Raw genomic sequence first — 13,702 nt, 5'->3', positions numbered from 1 at the left:
TTCATTATCAAAGTACACATATATCATCATATACAACTTGTGGGCATATTCAGTAAGTCCAATAACCTTAATAGAATCAATGAAAGAACACACCCAACAGGGCAGACAACCAGTGTGCAAAAGACTACAACTGTGCAAATACAAAAGAGAAAAGTAGAAATCATAATAATAAATAAGTAAGCAATAAATATTGAGAACAATGAGACGAAGAGTCCTTGAAAGTGAGTCTAAAGGTTGTGGGAACAGTTCAATGATGGGGTGAGTGAAGTTGAGAGAAGCTATCCCATCTGGTTCAAGAGGCTGATGGTTGAAGGGTAATAACTGTTCCTGAACCTGGTGGTGTGGGTCCTGAGGTTCCTGTACTTTCTTTTTGATGGCAGCAATGAGAATTGAATATGACCTGGATGGTGGGGGTCTCTGTTGATGGATGCTGCTTTCCTGTGACAACGCTCTGTGTAGATATGCTTCCTTCCTTCCTTGTTTAGCTAGGTACAGACAAGTCAAGAAAACTGTCGCTGAGGTTCTTCCTCCTGCTTACCATGTAGCATTTTGATTTTTCCCCGCCTTTGGTCAGCTTTGTGACTGCAATGTTCAACTATTGCTTTTCAATATTTATGCTCTTCTGTACTGGCTCAATTGCCCCATCCACATGCTGATTTTAAGTTACTAGGGGAGGGCAGGAATGCTGTGGGTACCAAATCTTTAAACTTCATTTAAAATCCTGGCCTTAGCTGCCAATTTGCTTCAGCAATGTTGAAAGTCAAGTGGAAAGAAAACAAACCTGAACTTAATTCCCTCTGTTTATAGTTAATCAAAACGATTTTAAGTTAAGCATTTAAAACTATTCAATTTCCTAAAGAAAAATTAAATTATCAGATGAAATGTCAGGCAATTAATAAAATGATTTGCTTAGAGGTAAATAATTGTTTTACTTATTCAATTTTGAAATAAATATTACTTTCACAATTTTGTTCTAGGTTTAGCACAATCTGGTTCCTGGGGCTGTTTTGATGAATTTAATCGAATTGAGCTTCCTGTATTATCTGTAGCAGCACAACAAATATATATTGTTCTAATAGCAAAGAAAGAAAGAAAAAAAAGTTTTATCTTCACTGATGGAGATAATGTGTCACTTAATCCAGAATTTGGTATTTTTATCACAATGGTAAGTAATAATAGAAAATGAAATGCAGAAGGCTGATAAAACTTTGTTGATACGGAGAAAGAAAGAGGATTTGCTGGATCTTTTGAAAAACATTAGGATAGATAAGTTGCTGGGGCCGGACGGGATACACTCCAGATTACTACAGAAAGTGAAGAAAGATATTGCAGCGACATTGGCGATGCTTTTGCATCCTCACTGGCCACAGGAGTAGTACCAATAGATTGGAGGGAAGCAAATATTATTCCTTTGTACAAGAAAGGTAATAGTGATAGCCCTTTTTCTATAGGACAGTGAGTCTTAAGTCAGTGGTAGGCAAACTACTGGAGAGGATTCTTAGAAACAGGATATACAGCATTTGGAGAAGCACAGTCCGGTTACAAATATTCAACATGGCTTTATGAACGGCGGATCGCACCTCACAGGCCTGATTGAATTCTTTAATGAAGTTTCAAAACAAATTGATGAAGGCAGAGTAGTAGATGTAATATATATATGGATCTTAGGAAGAAACTTGAAAAGGTTCCCCATGATAGACTCATTCAGAAAGTCAAAAGGCATAGGATCTAAGGAAACCAGGCTGTGTAGATCAGAATTTGCATGCCCATGTAAGGCGGAGGGTGATTGCAGATGGACCATATACTTCCTGGAAGTTGATGACCTGTGGTGTTCCGCAGGGATCTGTTCTGGGATCCTTGCTTTTCGTGATTTTTATAAATGACTTGGATGAGAAAGTGAAAGAGCAGATAAGTAAGTTTACAGATGGCTTGAAGGTTGGTGAAGTTGTGAATAGTTTAAAAGGTTTCATAGGTTACAATGGGACATTGAGAATATGCAGAGTAAGGCTGAGAAGTGACAGATAGAGTTCAATCTGGAAAAGTGTGTGAAGTGATTCACTTTGGAAGGTCAATCTTGAAGGCAGAATACAGGGTTAATGGCAGGATTCTTAACAGTGTGGAGGAACAGAGGATCTTGTGGTCCATGTCCATAGATCCCTCGAAGCTGCAGCACAAGTTGATAGAATGGTTAGGAAGGCACATGGTGTACTGACCTTCAAAGACTGAGTTCAACAGCTCAGGAAACCTTAAAAGTTACCCTGCTCTCTAATCAGTATTCAGTTCCCAATACTGAAAGTGAGAGGGATCTCCTGGGGGTCTGTTCTTGGTCTAGATCTATGGCAAGAGAGGAAAAAGTTCTAGAAAACAGTAACTATAAGAGATTCTATTTTAAGAGAAAGGAGACTTGTTTCTCTAGACACAGAATTGATTCCAAAATGGTATGTTGACTCCCTTGCATTCTGATGTAGGAGTCAGGTGAACTGGTAAGGAATGGAAGAATGGAAACCATGTACATGCATGTGAGATTACTTTAGATTGGCATCATGGTCAACGCAGATATTGTGGACCTAAAAACTGTTCCTGTGCCATACAGACTGTGTTCTATGTTCTCTGATATTGTGGAGTAATTTAGGAAATCTTCTGGACAGGGAAGATGTACAATCTTATACACAGCAGTTAACTGATATGCTAATATATACGTACCAAGCTTGCAAAAAAAATGTTTCTCTTTCACAATCTTCAATCCTACTTAAATATCCTTGAATCGTATTGCTTTAACAGTGAAAAGAAAAGAAAAGAACTTTTCTGTAGCAACACACACAAAGTGCTGGCAGAATCAATGGAAGGAAATAAACAGTCACCGTTTCAGGCTGAGACTCTTCATTAAGACTGGAAAGGAAGGGGGCAGAAGTCAGAATAAGAAGGTGTGGGGTGGAGGAGGTGTATAAGCTGGTAGCTAATAGGTGAGCCCAGGTGAGGGGGTAGGTGCGGGAGAGGGATGAAGTTGTAAACTGGGAAGAAATAGATGAAAAAGGTAAAAGGCTAAAAAGGAGTCTAATATGAGAGGATAATGGAATAAAGGGAAGGAATTGGGGAATCAGAGGGAGGTGATGGGCAAATCATTAGGGTGGGAGGGGGGAAAAGATTAGATGTGATAGGGTAATCAGAATGGGGAATGGGAAAAAAAGAAAGGAGGTGAGGAAACGGGGGATTACTGGAAGTTAGAGAAATCAATGTCAATGCTATCAAGTTGGAGGCTACCAGGACAGAATATGAGGAGTTGCTCTTCCAATCTGAGTTTGACTTCATTGTGGCAATAGAAAGAGGCCATGGACAGACATGTCAGAATGGGAATGGAAAGTTGAATTTAAATGTGTCATCACTGGAAGATTCTGGCTGTTGTGGCAGACAGAGCGAAGGTGCTCAATGAAGCAGTCCCCCAATCTCCCTGTGGCTACATATTTCAATTCAACTTCCCAATTCCCACACCGACCTGTCAGTCAGCAGTCTCCTCTAATGCCAAAAAGAGTTCAAATGCACATTTATGGAGCAACACTTCATATTCATTCTGGTGGGTCTCCAACCTGATGGCATGAACATCGATTTTTCTAACTTCTGATAACTACTCTCCTCTGTTTTTTCCCACTTTTTTTTTTGGTTTCCTCCTTTCTGGCAGCCCTTTCACCCCTTCTCCTCCTCTCTTGCCCTCATGGCCTGTCCACCAATTCCCTCTCGTTTTCCACCACCTTCCCTTTATTTCAGGGTCTATTGTCCTCTTGTATTAGGTTCCTTCATCTTGAGCTCTTTACCTCTTCAACCTATTGCCTCCCAGCTTCTCATATCATCCCCCAACCCACACCTAAATATCTTCCCCCTCACCTGGTCTCACCTATGACCTGCCTGCTTGTTTCCTCCCTGCCCCACCTTATTCTGGCTTCTGCCCCCTTCCTTTCCAGTCCTGATGAAGGGTTTGGCCTGAATCATCAACTGTGTATTGCTGAATTTCTCCAGCATTTTGTGTATCTTGCTCAAGATTTCCAACATCTACCAAAAACTTTTCTGTAGTTTACTTTATTTACCACCTATTTAAGGGAAGAGTACTGCTCTAGAGGTTTGTGATTTTTCTTTCATTTATATAAAATGAATCTGATAAATAAGGCAAGTCTTGCCGCACATATGCATCTCTGTGATCAACTTTCCTTTCTGCTCTACCTAGATAATCCTTTAAGATCAAGCATTAAAGGTGAACATAAATTCTGTGGATCACATAGTTTAGAATAAGTCCATAGAGAATGCTATGGAAACACTATTTTCGTTCCATTTCCTTCCAGAATCCTGGATATGCTGGACGCCAAGAATTGCCAGAAAATCTAAAAATTCAATTTAGGACAGTAGCTATGATGGTGCCAGATAGACAGGTGAGAGAAATACTTCACTTTTTGAGATGTTACATCAAAATTAAGAAACTGGAGCTGCACCTGGATGAACTTTGGCTTAAATGGGAGAATGAGAAGGGGATTGATAGGAGCTACAGGGAGCTAATCAACCCCTAAATTACAGAAGGCAAGTAAGTATGTGGGTGACAATCAGGATAGGGAAGGGGAATAGGTAGTCAGCACAGTGTACCCCTGTGGCTGTTCCCCTCAATAATGAGTATACTAATATAGATACCATTGTGAGGGATAAACTACCTGGGAGTAGCTACAATGACTGGATCTCGGGCACTGAGATGCCTCAGTCTGGCTCTCTGCCTCAGAAGGGCATGGGGAAGACAAGGAGTGCAGTAGCGATGGAGGACTGACAAATTTTACAGAAGAGCTGTCTGTCCTGGTTGCCTCGTGATTAACACCTTAAAATAAGTGATGGAGAATTTATTCATGAAACTGTTCAGTCTTTGTAAAGCAGCTATAGGTTTAGAAATTGGACTAAATGATACATGGTTTATGTGTGTTAAGTGCCGTTGCACTTTTTTTCTTTCGTAAACAGTCTACCTGCAAACATAGACAGACAAGTAAGGCTGATCACAGGAGTCACAGAAAAGTTACGTCATGAAGGAGATTATTCAGCCCACAAGTGTATGCAGGCTATTTTCCAGAGAATTCAGATTGTTCCACTTTCTTGCCTGCTCCTGAAGGATTTAACTTTTTTTTCCCCTTTTGGTTGTTAACCATTTCCTTTTTTTGAATATTACAGTTGTTTCTTACCTGCACAGCTCCCCTGACAATGCAATCATGTTCCCCATCTCTTGCTATATAACATAGATTTTATTCATCTTCATTCTTTGATATTTGGTTCTTGACTTTTCTGTCTATCTAGAAAGTCTGGTAGAAGATTTTACCAAGTTCCATGGAAGATCAGTGATGCTGCTATAGTGCAAATGCCATTGACCACACCCACATTACTTTGCATCTCAACAACAAAATACTTGAATTAATATAATGTCCTTGAAGTAGTAAAATACCTCAAGGCACTTTAATGATCTGTTATTAAGCAAAATTAATCAAGCCATGTATGATAGCAGCAAAAGTTTTAAGGAGCACCATAAAAGAAGAAAGAGGGCAGAAAGGTTTAAAAAGGTAAAACATAAGTCAAAAACATCAAAAGTAACTCAAATCAGTAATGAAGAAATGACCACATCTGGAGAAGTGCCATGATCTCAAATGATTCAAGGAGATAACGTATTTCTAGAGGGGTGGGGTCATGATGATAGTTGAAAGCAAACGTGGAAGAGGTTTCTTAATTGAGATGTAATGAAGGTCAGTGATTCTAAGAGCCATGGATCAATAAAACTCGGTGAGTTTGGAGCAGAGGGCTCCTGGATCTGGTCTGTGTGGATTGGGGTTGAAGCAAAGGACTAAGCCTGTTATTAGAAGTTGCTGTCAGGCAGCAAGTGGGATAGAGATGGCAGGAAGCAATGGAGAAGATGGAGGCAGAGAACGGGAGGTGATATTAGATGATAGGAGTTGTATGGAAGAAGGCGAATGGCAGATTTCTGGGAAACGGAAAAACAAGCGACTGATTGAGTATCATGTTGGTTATTGTCCAGTGATGAAGACGGGATTTAAGTTAAAGAAGGAACGAAGAGTTTAAGGTTTTATTGAGTTTTGAATATGGATCTGTTTCTGATATAAATCCAAATAGACTAACTAAGGATTTGAAAAAAAAATAGGAAATAAACCTTTAAGAGATGATGCACTCTTAGTATTTTGTAAAGATAATAAGTATTGTGAGAAGGCTTTGGGTTTGAAAGCTGTGGGAGGAAGGAAAGTAACACCAAGAAATTATATTGAATGACAGTCACTTTGGGGAGTAATCTCTGGAGTGCCTCTAGATGAATTCATGGACCAAATTAAAAATAATTTAGTCAGGAGAAAAGTTGTGGATCCTCCTAGTTGAAGTCAGGGCCTTATGCTTTAGCTCTTGGTAGGGTCACCTATGCCAAACAAGTCAGAGGGTAAAAGTGATCCACTGGTCTTCCAGGTTCAGGGGTTCAGCTCAGGACTAACAACGCTGACTGGTCAATAAAACAGTCACGGAAACAGCAATGAAGACCTTCATTGCTGCCCTAAACACCAGTGGCATAACAACTAAACACCAGTGGCAGTAAATAACTAAAAGTTATTGTCGCTAAATGTTTAGAGGGTTTCATGGTTGAGAAAGGACAGATAGCTAGTTTATTGGTGTTGATTAAATTTGATGGAAAAAAGTGTCCGGATAGGTTAACTTAGGTTATATGAGTTATATGATTCAAGTGTATGTGCTACCCTCTCTGAGATGTTTTCAATACCTGAAGTTTGGCCATTGCAAAAAGCAGTGTGGTCGATGTAGTGGAAAACATTATTATGGCAATTGTGGAGAAGGTGTTAGGCTAAAATGTAGCAATTGTGGAGGATAACATAGCCCTGCCTATGCAGGGTGCCCTGTACATAAGAAAGCTGTGGAATTGACAGGTTTTTGGATGGAAATGGGCATATTATATGCAGAGGCTCTGCAGAAAGAACAGAAGATAGTATTAGTGGGACCTATCAATATCCAGAATTGAAATAGATTAAAGGCAGTGTGTAAAGTACATGATTGGATTGTTAATAAAGTTTTGTCACTTTCATGGCAAACGCAGTAAATTGTACAGCATGAACTAAAATAGGACAGAAAAATTAAAATTATATTAAAAGCTGCAGAAAAACATCCAGAGATAAAAGAGTTAACTCTAGAAGTTATTAATGATGCCTTACAAGGAGTAAATATCTTTCAGACTTCAAAGGAGGGTTATCAATGTGTTTTTCTAATCTTACAATGGAATGTTAGAAGCCTGTTAGTTAATGGTCAAGAACTTAAGAAATTTATTGAAGTTTTACCAAATAAACCTGAGGTTGAAACCTTGTCTATGTTTTAAGATACAAGGCTATGATGATATAAGATGCAATTGAAAAATGGGATAACACATAGAGTTGGAAATTGGAGCTGTTTACGAGTCAATTGCAATTGGAATTTTGAGAAAGAATAATAAAGCACAGATATTTTTTATAACTGTTGTGAAAGGTTAACACCTGATATGTTGGAAAGTGTGGGTGGAAGTGGGAAATATGGTGTGGGGATTTTAATGCTCATAGTACTGCAGCCTTCTCACAGGACTCGTATGTAAACTTGGCTCGTTAGCCGGCTCTGCTAACAGCCACACGACTCAGTGGTGAGAAGGCCTCCTTTCACAAACAATGGGATGGTATGATTTGGGGTCCAACCAAACGGGAATGTTGTGATGTTCCAATTAAAGAAACCACAACTTGAGTGAATGCCCATACACAACTGTCAGTTGTGAGTAACAATCCATCGGGAATTCAAACGTCCACCCCGCTCAAAACACAAGCAATCTTTATGGATAATCCCTTTGAATCGCACCAAACCTTAATCCCTTCAGCCTCCATAATAAAGTACCTTAGCCACTTTCCCCGACACTAGTTTAAACACAGGCTTAAACACACAGACCACTTAATCAATTCTAAAACAGCAGTTATACAGCATTCAAGAATTTCGGACGAGCCCCCACAAATGTAGCCCCCCTCGCGGAATCCTATGCAAACTTGGCTCGTTAGCTGGCTCTGCTAACAGCCACGTGACTCAGCAGTGAGAAGGTCACCTTTCACAAACAATGTACATCTATGGTTGTTATGATGTGGGGTCCAACCAAAGGGGAACATTGTGATGTTTAAAGAAACTACGATTTGAGCAAATGCTGTGTAAATACTGCCCATACATAGTTGGCAAGAAATAACAGATCATACACCGCATAAAATTATAAACAAGGTATATTTATAAATTTCAGCTTCATCAAACAGTTAATAGGAAAGAGAAAAGAAAAAGATATAAAAGGGCTTATTACAGTTGAACCAGTTCAATGTGCAGATAAAGTTGGAGCTCACCCTGGAGTTGTCTTTACTCACACACTGAACTCACAATCTGCATGAAAGCACACACCACATTCTGAACTTCGCTCGAAATGCATCTCAAATAAATGGGCTCTCTCTCACAAATATTGGCCCTTCCTCCTTGGAGCCTTTCATCCACACGAAGCAATTCTTGCAACGGGGGCTCTCTTTCCTATAGCATTCTGAGGCATTTTCCTTCCTGTCCTCTCCACAGCTCCCACCAAAAAGGCTTCGAACCAGACTACTATCTATCACAAATCTCTCTCCGTCCCATGCTCTCTAGAACTTTCTCCTGATTCCACCATTCCTATTGGCTAACACAACATTCCTAAGTTGAACAGCAGGGCTTTTTATCTTTAGCTGAAACCAAAACATTCCACCAGCGGGATACACTGCTTTTGCAGAAACTGCTAAAATGAAATACCTACAGCATAGCAGAAGAAATCTTAACCAGGGCATTACGGTACTACGTGGGGTTGTATTGACACAAATGTGAATGGGACAGTGGTGGGAGACTTTCTGGAAGAAAAGTGGTGTGCTTGAATAGTTTGTAGGAGTACAAGGATGAATGAATTTACAATACTGTTTCTGCTGTAGACCTTACGCTGGTATCTGAGGATATAGAAAGTATGTGTAGCTGGGAAGTGTATGATGATACAACTGTGGGAAGTGATCATTTCCCCATTTTCTGTACAATGGGAATAGATGTGTATCCCCAGATGGAATTTTAAAAAGAAAAATTGGGATGCATATGATGATTTATGTGAAGATAGATTTCCTGATCATTGATGTTGGAGGATATCAAGTTGAATAATAATACCTTGTGCCTTGTACTCAACCCAATAGCTGAGGAATCAATTCCCAGATCATTGGGAGATAATAAAATGAAAACTGTAACCTGGTGAACAGGGCCATGTAAAAAAGCTGTGAAGGAGTAGAATTAAGGTTTTAGGAAAGTTATGGCTGTGTTACTCCAATTCATCTTTCATACAATATAAAAGAACTCAAGCTATAGTTAGAAAAGTAGTGAGAAGAAGAAGGAAAATATATTAGAGCATGTTCTGTGATAGCATTGGGAAGAAATCCAGGTAATGGAAGTTCAGGAGTTGATACAGAAAATGGTGGGGGGGGGGAATTAGAAAACTTGATGCATTGCCAGTTTTGTATGGTGGGGGAAAATTGCAGTTACTGACTCTGAGACTGAAAAAAACCAGAATTACTCACAAAAACATATGCTAGTGTACATAGTTCAGCCAATTGAAGTAAAGAAGAGAGGTCTTACGGAGAAACTGTTTTGGCAGGCAATCTTCAGATTGCTGAGAAAATACAATGTTCCAATTCTTGCTTAGAAGTTGAATTTACATTGTCTGAACTTAAAAGGGCTATTAATGGTGCTGGTCAGCTATAATCTGGGAAAGAAGATGTTTGTTATAATATGTTTACATGGTTATCACATTCGAAACTTATGTTGGTTTGGAAATTCTTCAATACAAAATGGACTGTAGGGTGACTTGCTGCTTCCTAGAAATTAGCAATTGTTATCCACCTAAGGATCAATCAAATCCTTCCAGTTATAGACCTATTTCACTAACTTCACATGTATGTAAGATAATGGAATGAATGGTTATAGCAAAGCTTTCTTATTTTGTGGAAAGCAGCGGAAAATTAGCCATATACCATTCTGGATTTCGGAAAGGGAGAATGACCATGGACTCGTTGTTCAGTTTGGAATCTGTTATTTTTAAGGCACAAGTTAATAAAGAATCGGTGCTAACAACAGGAATTCTGCAGATGCTGGAAATTCAAGCAACACACATCAAAGTTGCTGGTGAACGCAGCAGGCCAGGCAGCATCTCTAGGAAGAGGTACAGTCGACGTTTCAGGCTGAGACCCTTCGTCAGGGCTAACTGAAGGAAGAGTTAGTAAGAGATTTGAAAGTGGGAGGGGGAGGGGGAGATCCAAATTGATAGGAGAAGACAGAAAGGGGAGGGATGGAGCCAAGAGCTGGACAGGTGATTGGCAAAGGGGATATGAGAGGATCATGGGACAGGAGGTCCGGGGAGAAAGACAAGGGTGGGGGGAACCCAGAGGATGGGCAAGGGGTATAGTCAGAGGGACAGAGGGAGAAAAAGGAGAGTGAGAGAAAGAATGTGTGTATAAAAATAAATAACAGATGGGGTACGAGAGGGAGGTGGGGCATTAGCGGAAGTTAGAGAAGTCGATGTTCATGCCATCAGGTTGAAGGCTACCCAGACGGAATATAAGGTGTTGTTCCTCCAACCTGAGTGTGGCTTCATCTTTACAGTAGAGGAGGCCATGGATAGACATGTCAGAATGGGAGTGGGATGTGGAATTAAAATGTGTGGCCGCTGGGAGATCCTGCTTTCTCTGGCGGACAGAGCGTAGGTGTTCAGCAAAGCGGTCTCCCAGTCTGCGTCAGGTCTCGCCAATATATAGAAGGCCACATTGGGAGCACCAGACGCAGTATATCACCCCAGTCGACTCACAGGTGAAGTGTCGCCTCACCAGGAAGGACTGTCTGGGGCCCTGAATGGTGGTAAGGGAGGAAGTGTAAGGGTATGTGTAGCACTTGCTCTGCTTACACGGATAAGTGCCAGGAGGGAGATCAGTGGGGAGGGATGGGGGGGACGAATGGACAAGGGAGTCGCGTAGGGAGCGATCCCTGTGGAAAGCAGAGGGGGGGGAGGGAAAGATGTGCTTAGCGGTGGGATCCCGTTGGAGGTGGTGGAAGTTACAGAGAATAATATGTTGGACCCGGAGGCTGGTGGGGTGGTAGGTGAGGACCAGGGGAACCCTATTCCTAGTGGAGTGGCGGGAGGATGGAGTGAAAGCAGATGTGTGTGAAATGGGGGAGATGCGTTTGAGAGCAGAGTTGATAGTGGAGGAAGGGAAGCCCCTTTCTTTAAAAAAGGAGGACATCTCCCTCGTCCTGGAATGAAAAGCCTCATCCTGAGAGCAGATGCGGCGGAGACGGAGGAATTGCGAGAAGGGGATGGCATTTTTGCAAGAGACAGGGTGAGAAGAGGAATAGTCCAGATAGCTGTGAGAGTCAGTAGGCTTATAGTAGACATCAGTGGATAAGCTGTCTCCAGAGACAGAGAATCGAATCGGTGCTAGCAGTTTTCTTTGATGTGCAGAAAGCTTATGATATGTTATGGACACAGGGGGTGCTGCTTAAACTGAAGAAAATGCGAATGGGTGGTAGAATATTCAATTGGATTCAAGATCTTTTATGTGATAGAAAGATACAGATTTAGGGAACAACCTTCTCGAAGGAGTATGAGATAGAGTGTAGCCCACTCCTTTTTAATATTATGATTAATGATAACAATTGATATAATTGTTGAAGAAAGTGCAAAAATGGGTCTATCTATCAATTGCAAAAAGACAGAGTGTATGGTGATATCCAGAAAGAAGGAGAATCCTATCTGCAGGCTGAGAATAAACGGGGAAGACTTAAAACAAGTACAGAACCTTTGCTACTTAGGAAGCTGGGTGACATCAGATGGCAGGTGCGACTTGGACATTAAAAGAAGAATAGGGATGGCAAAAGACACCTTTATGAGAATGAGGAGCATACTGACCAATACTACACTAGGCATGACAACCTGCCTCAGAGTACTGAAATGTTACGTTTATCCAGTTATGTTATATGGATCAGAATGTTGGACAATATCTAGTAACATGAGGAAACGAATTGTAGCAGCAGAGATGTGGTTTTTGAGGAGGATGCAAAGAATATCATGGACAAAACGAATATCTAACGAGGATGTCATGAACAGAGCAAACACAAAAAGAGAAATAATGTATGAGATCATGAAAAGGCAACGTAACTTCATTGGACATGTGATTAGGAAAGAGGAGTTAGAATGCACGGTAATTATGGGAAAGATTGAAGGGAAGAAAGCAAGAAGAAGACAAATGATGATGGAGACAGCAGCCAGAGAACTGGAAATGAATACCAATGAATTGATCTACTTGACCCGAAACAGGAGTGTGTGGGCCATGGCAGTCAAAGCTCAAACTGGGCATGGCACCTTGATGATGATTAATGATAAGTTCTTAAATTTAGGCTCAGACATTTCCAAATCATTATATGCTGATGATGGCGCAGTGTGGAAGAGGGGCAAGAATGTAAATTATATAGTTAGGAAAATGCGGGCAGCTATTAATGGAAGAAAGGGGATGTAGGTGGGGGTTTAAATTTTTTGTTGCAAAGTTATTTGTTTTTCTAAAATAAACATAACACCCACAATTGTTCTCAAGTTATTTGTTAAATCTCTTAAACAAGAGTCGGTGATTAAGTTTCAAGGTATGCGGATGGACACAAGGCTAACATGGAAGGCGTGTGTAAATAAAATTCTAGAGAAATGTTAAAAATTCCCTTAATGTGATCAGCTGCTTAATTGGGTGTGAGTGAGGTATGAAGAGGACAGTTAGACAAATGCATTTACTTTAATCAGATCTGTCTTTGATTACGGATGTGTTGCTTATGGTTCAGCCTCACCAGTGGTTTTAAAACCCCTAGATAAAGTTCAAGCTCAAGCATTGGGATTCTGTTGTGGTGCTATTAAATTGTCCCCAATTTCGGCATAACTGGTAGAAATGGGTGAAGTACCTTTACATCTATGCAGGTTATGGTTAACATAGGAGGACATAAATTTAGTCATCCAATATTGGCAACATTAGTGGGGTGTTGGGAGCACTGCTTTCAGAAGGTCTTTAGTTTTGTGTGGCTGAAAAATGAATGGGCACAAAATCTTGGATTGTTCAATGTGGAATATGGTCCCAGTATGCTCCTTTTTGTTGTTCCTCTACAATATATGCAAGGCAGATATTATGGCTTCTTACATATCTACACAGATGGATCCATTGACAAGTCATTCAAATGTTTCTGTTCATGTTCCAAAGTTTCAGGTGACTATTAAGAAAAGATTATTAGCCAAAGTATCAGTTTTCATGTCTAAGATGGTTACTATCATTTTAGCTTTGAAATGGGTTGAAGAAGTGTGTACTTCCATACTCTGATTGTTCTCAGTTTTTTCATCTATTAAAACAGGTTATTTCAAATTATACGCCAGACATTCTTCTTGAGATTGGATAATGTTTGTTGAGGCTGCAGGGTCTAGGCTTGTGTATATATTTCTTATGGGTCCCTGCCCATGTTGGAGTTGAAGGAAATAAAGTGGCAGACATTCTAGCCAGGCAATCACTTAAAATTAGGGATATAATATTGTGATGCCTTTACATAAAGGGGA

General features: G+C 40.4%; 1 protein-coding gene across 1 annotated transcript in view; it reads left to right on the top strand.

Annotated features, from left to right (window-relative positions):
- LOC140210901 (dynein axonemal heavy chain 8-like) overlaps positions 1–13,702 on the top strand; it is a 1,093,299-nt gene that overhangs the window by 654,049 nt on the left and 425,548 nt on the right. Inside the window, exons 46-47 of the mRNA XM_072280167.1 lie at positions 978–1,165; positions 4,332–4,418. Of these exons, the coding sequence (XP_072136268.1) occupies positions 978–1,165; positions 4,332–4,418 (275 nt within the window). The remainder of the gene's footprint in view (positions 1–977; positions 1,166–4,331; positions 4,419–13,702) is intronic.

Source organism: Mobula birostris, chromosome 2, assembly GCF_030028105.1.
Source record: "Mobula birostris isolate sMobBir1 chromosome 2, sMobBir1.hap1, whole genome shotgun sequence".
Lineage (NCBI taxonomy): Eukaryota > Metazoa > Chordata > Chondrichthyes > Myliobatiformes > Myliobatidae > Mobula > Mobula birostris.
This window is presented reverse-complemented; position numbering and strand designations above follow the sequence as displayed.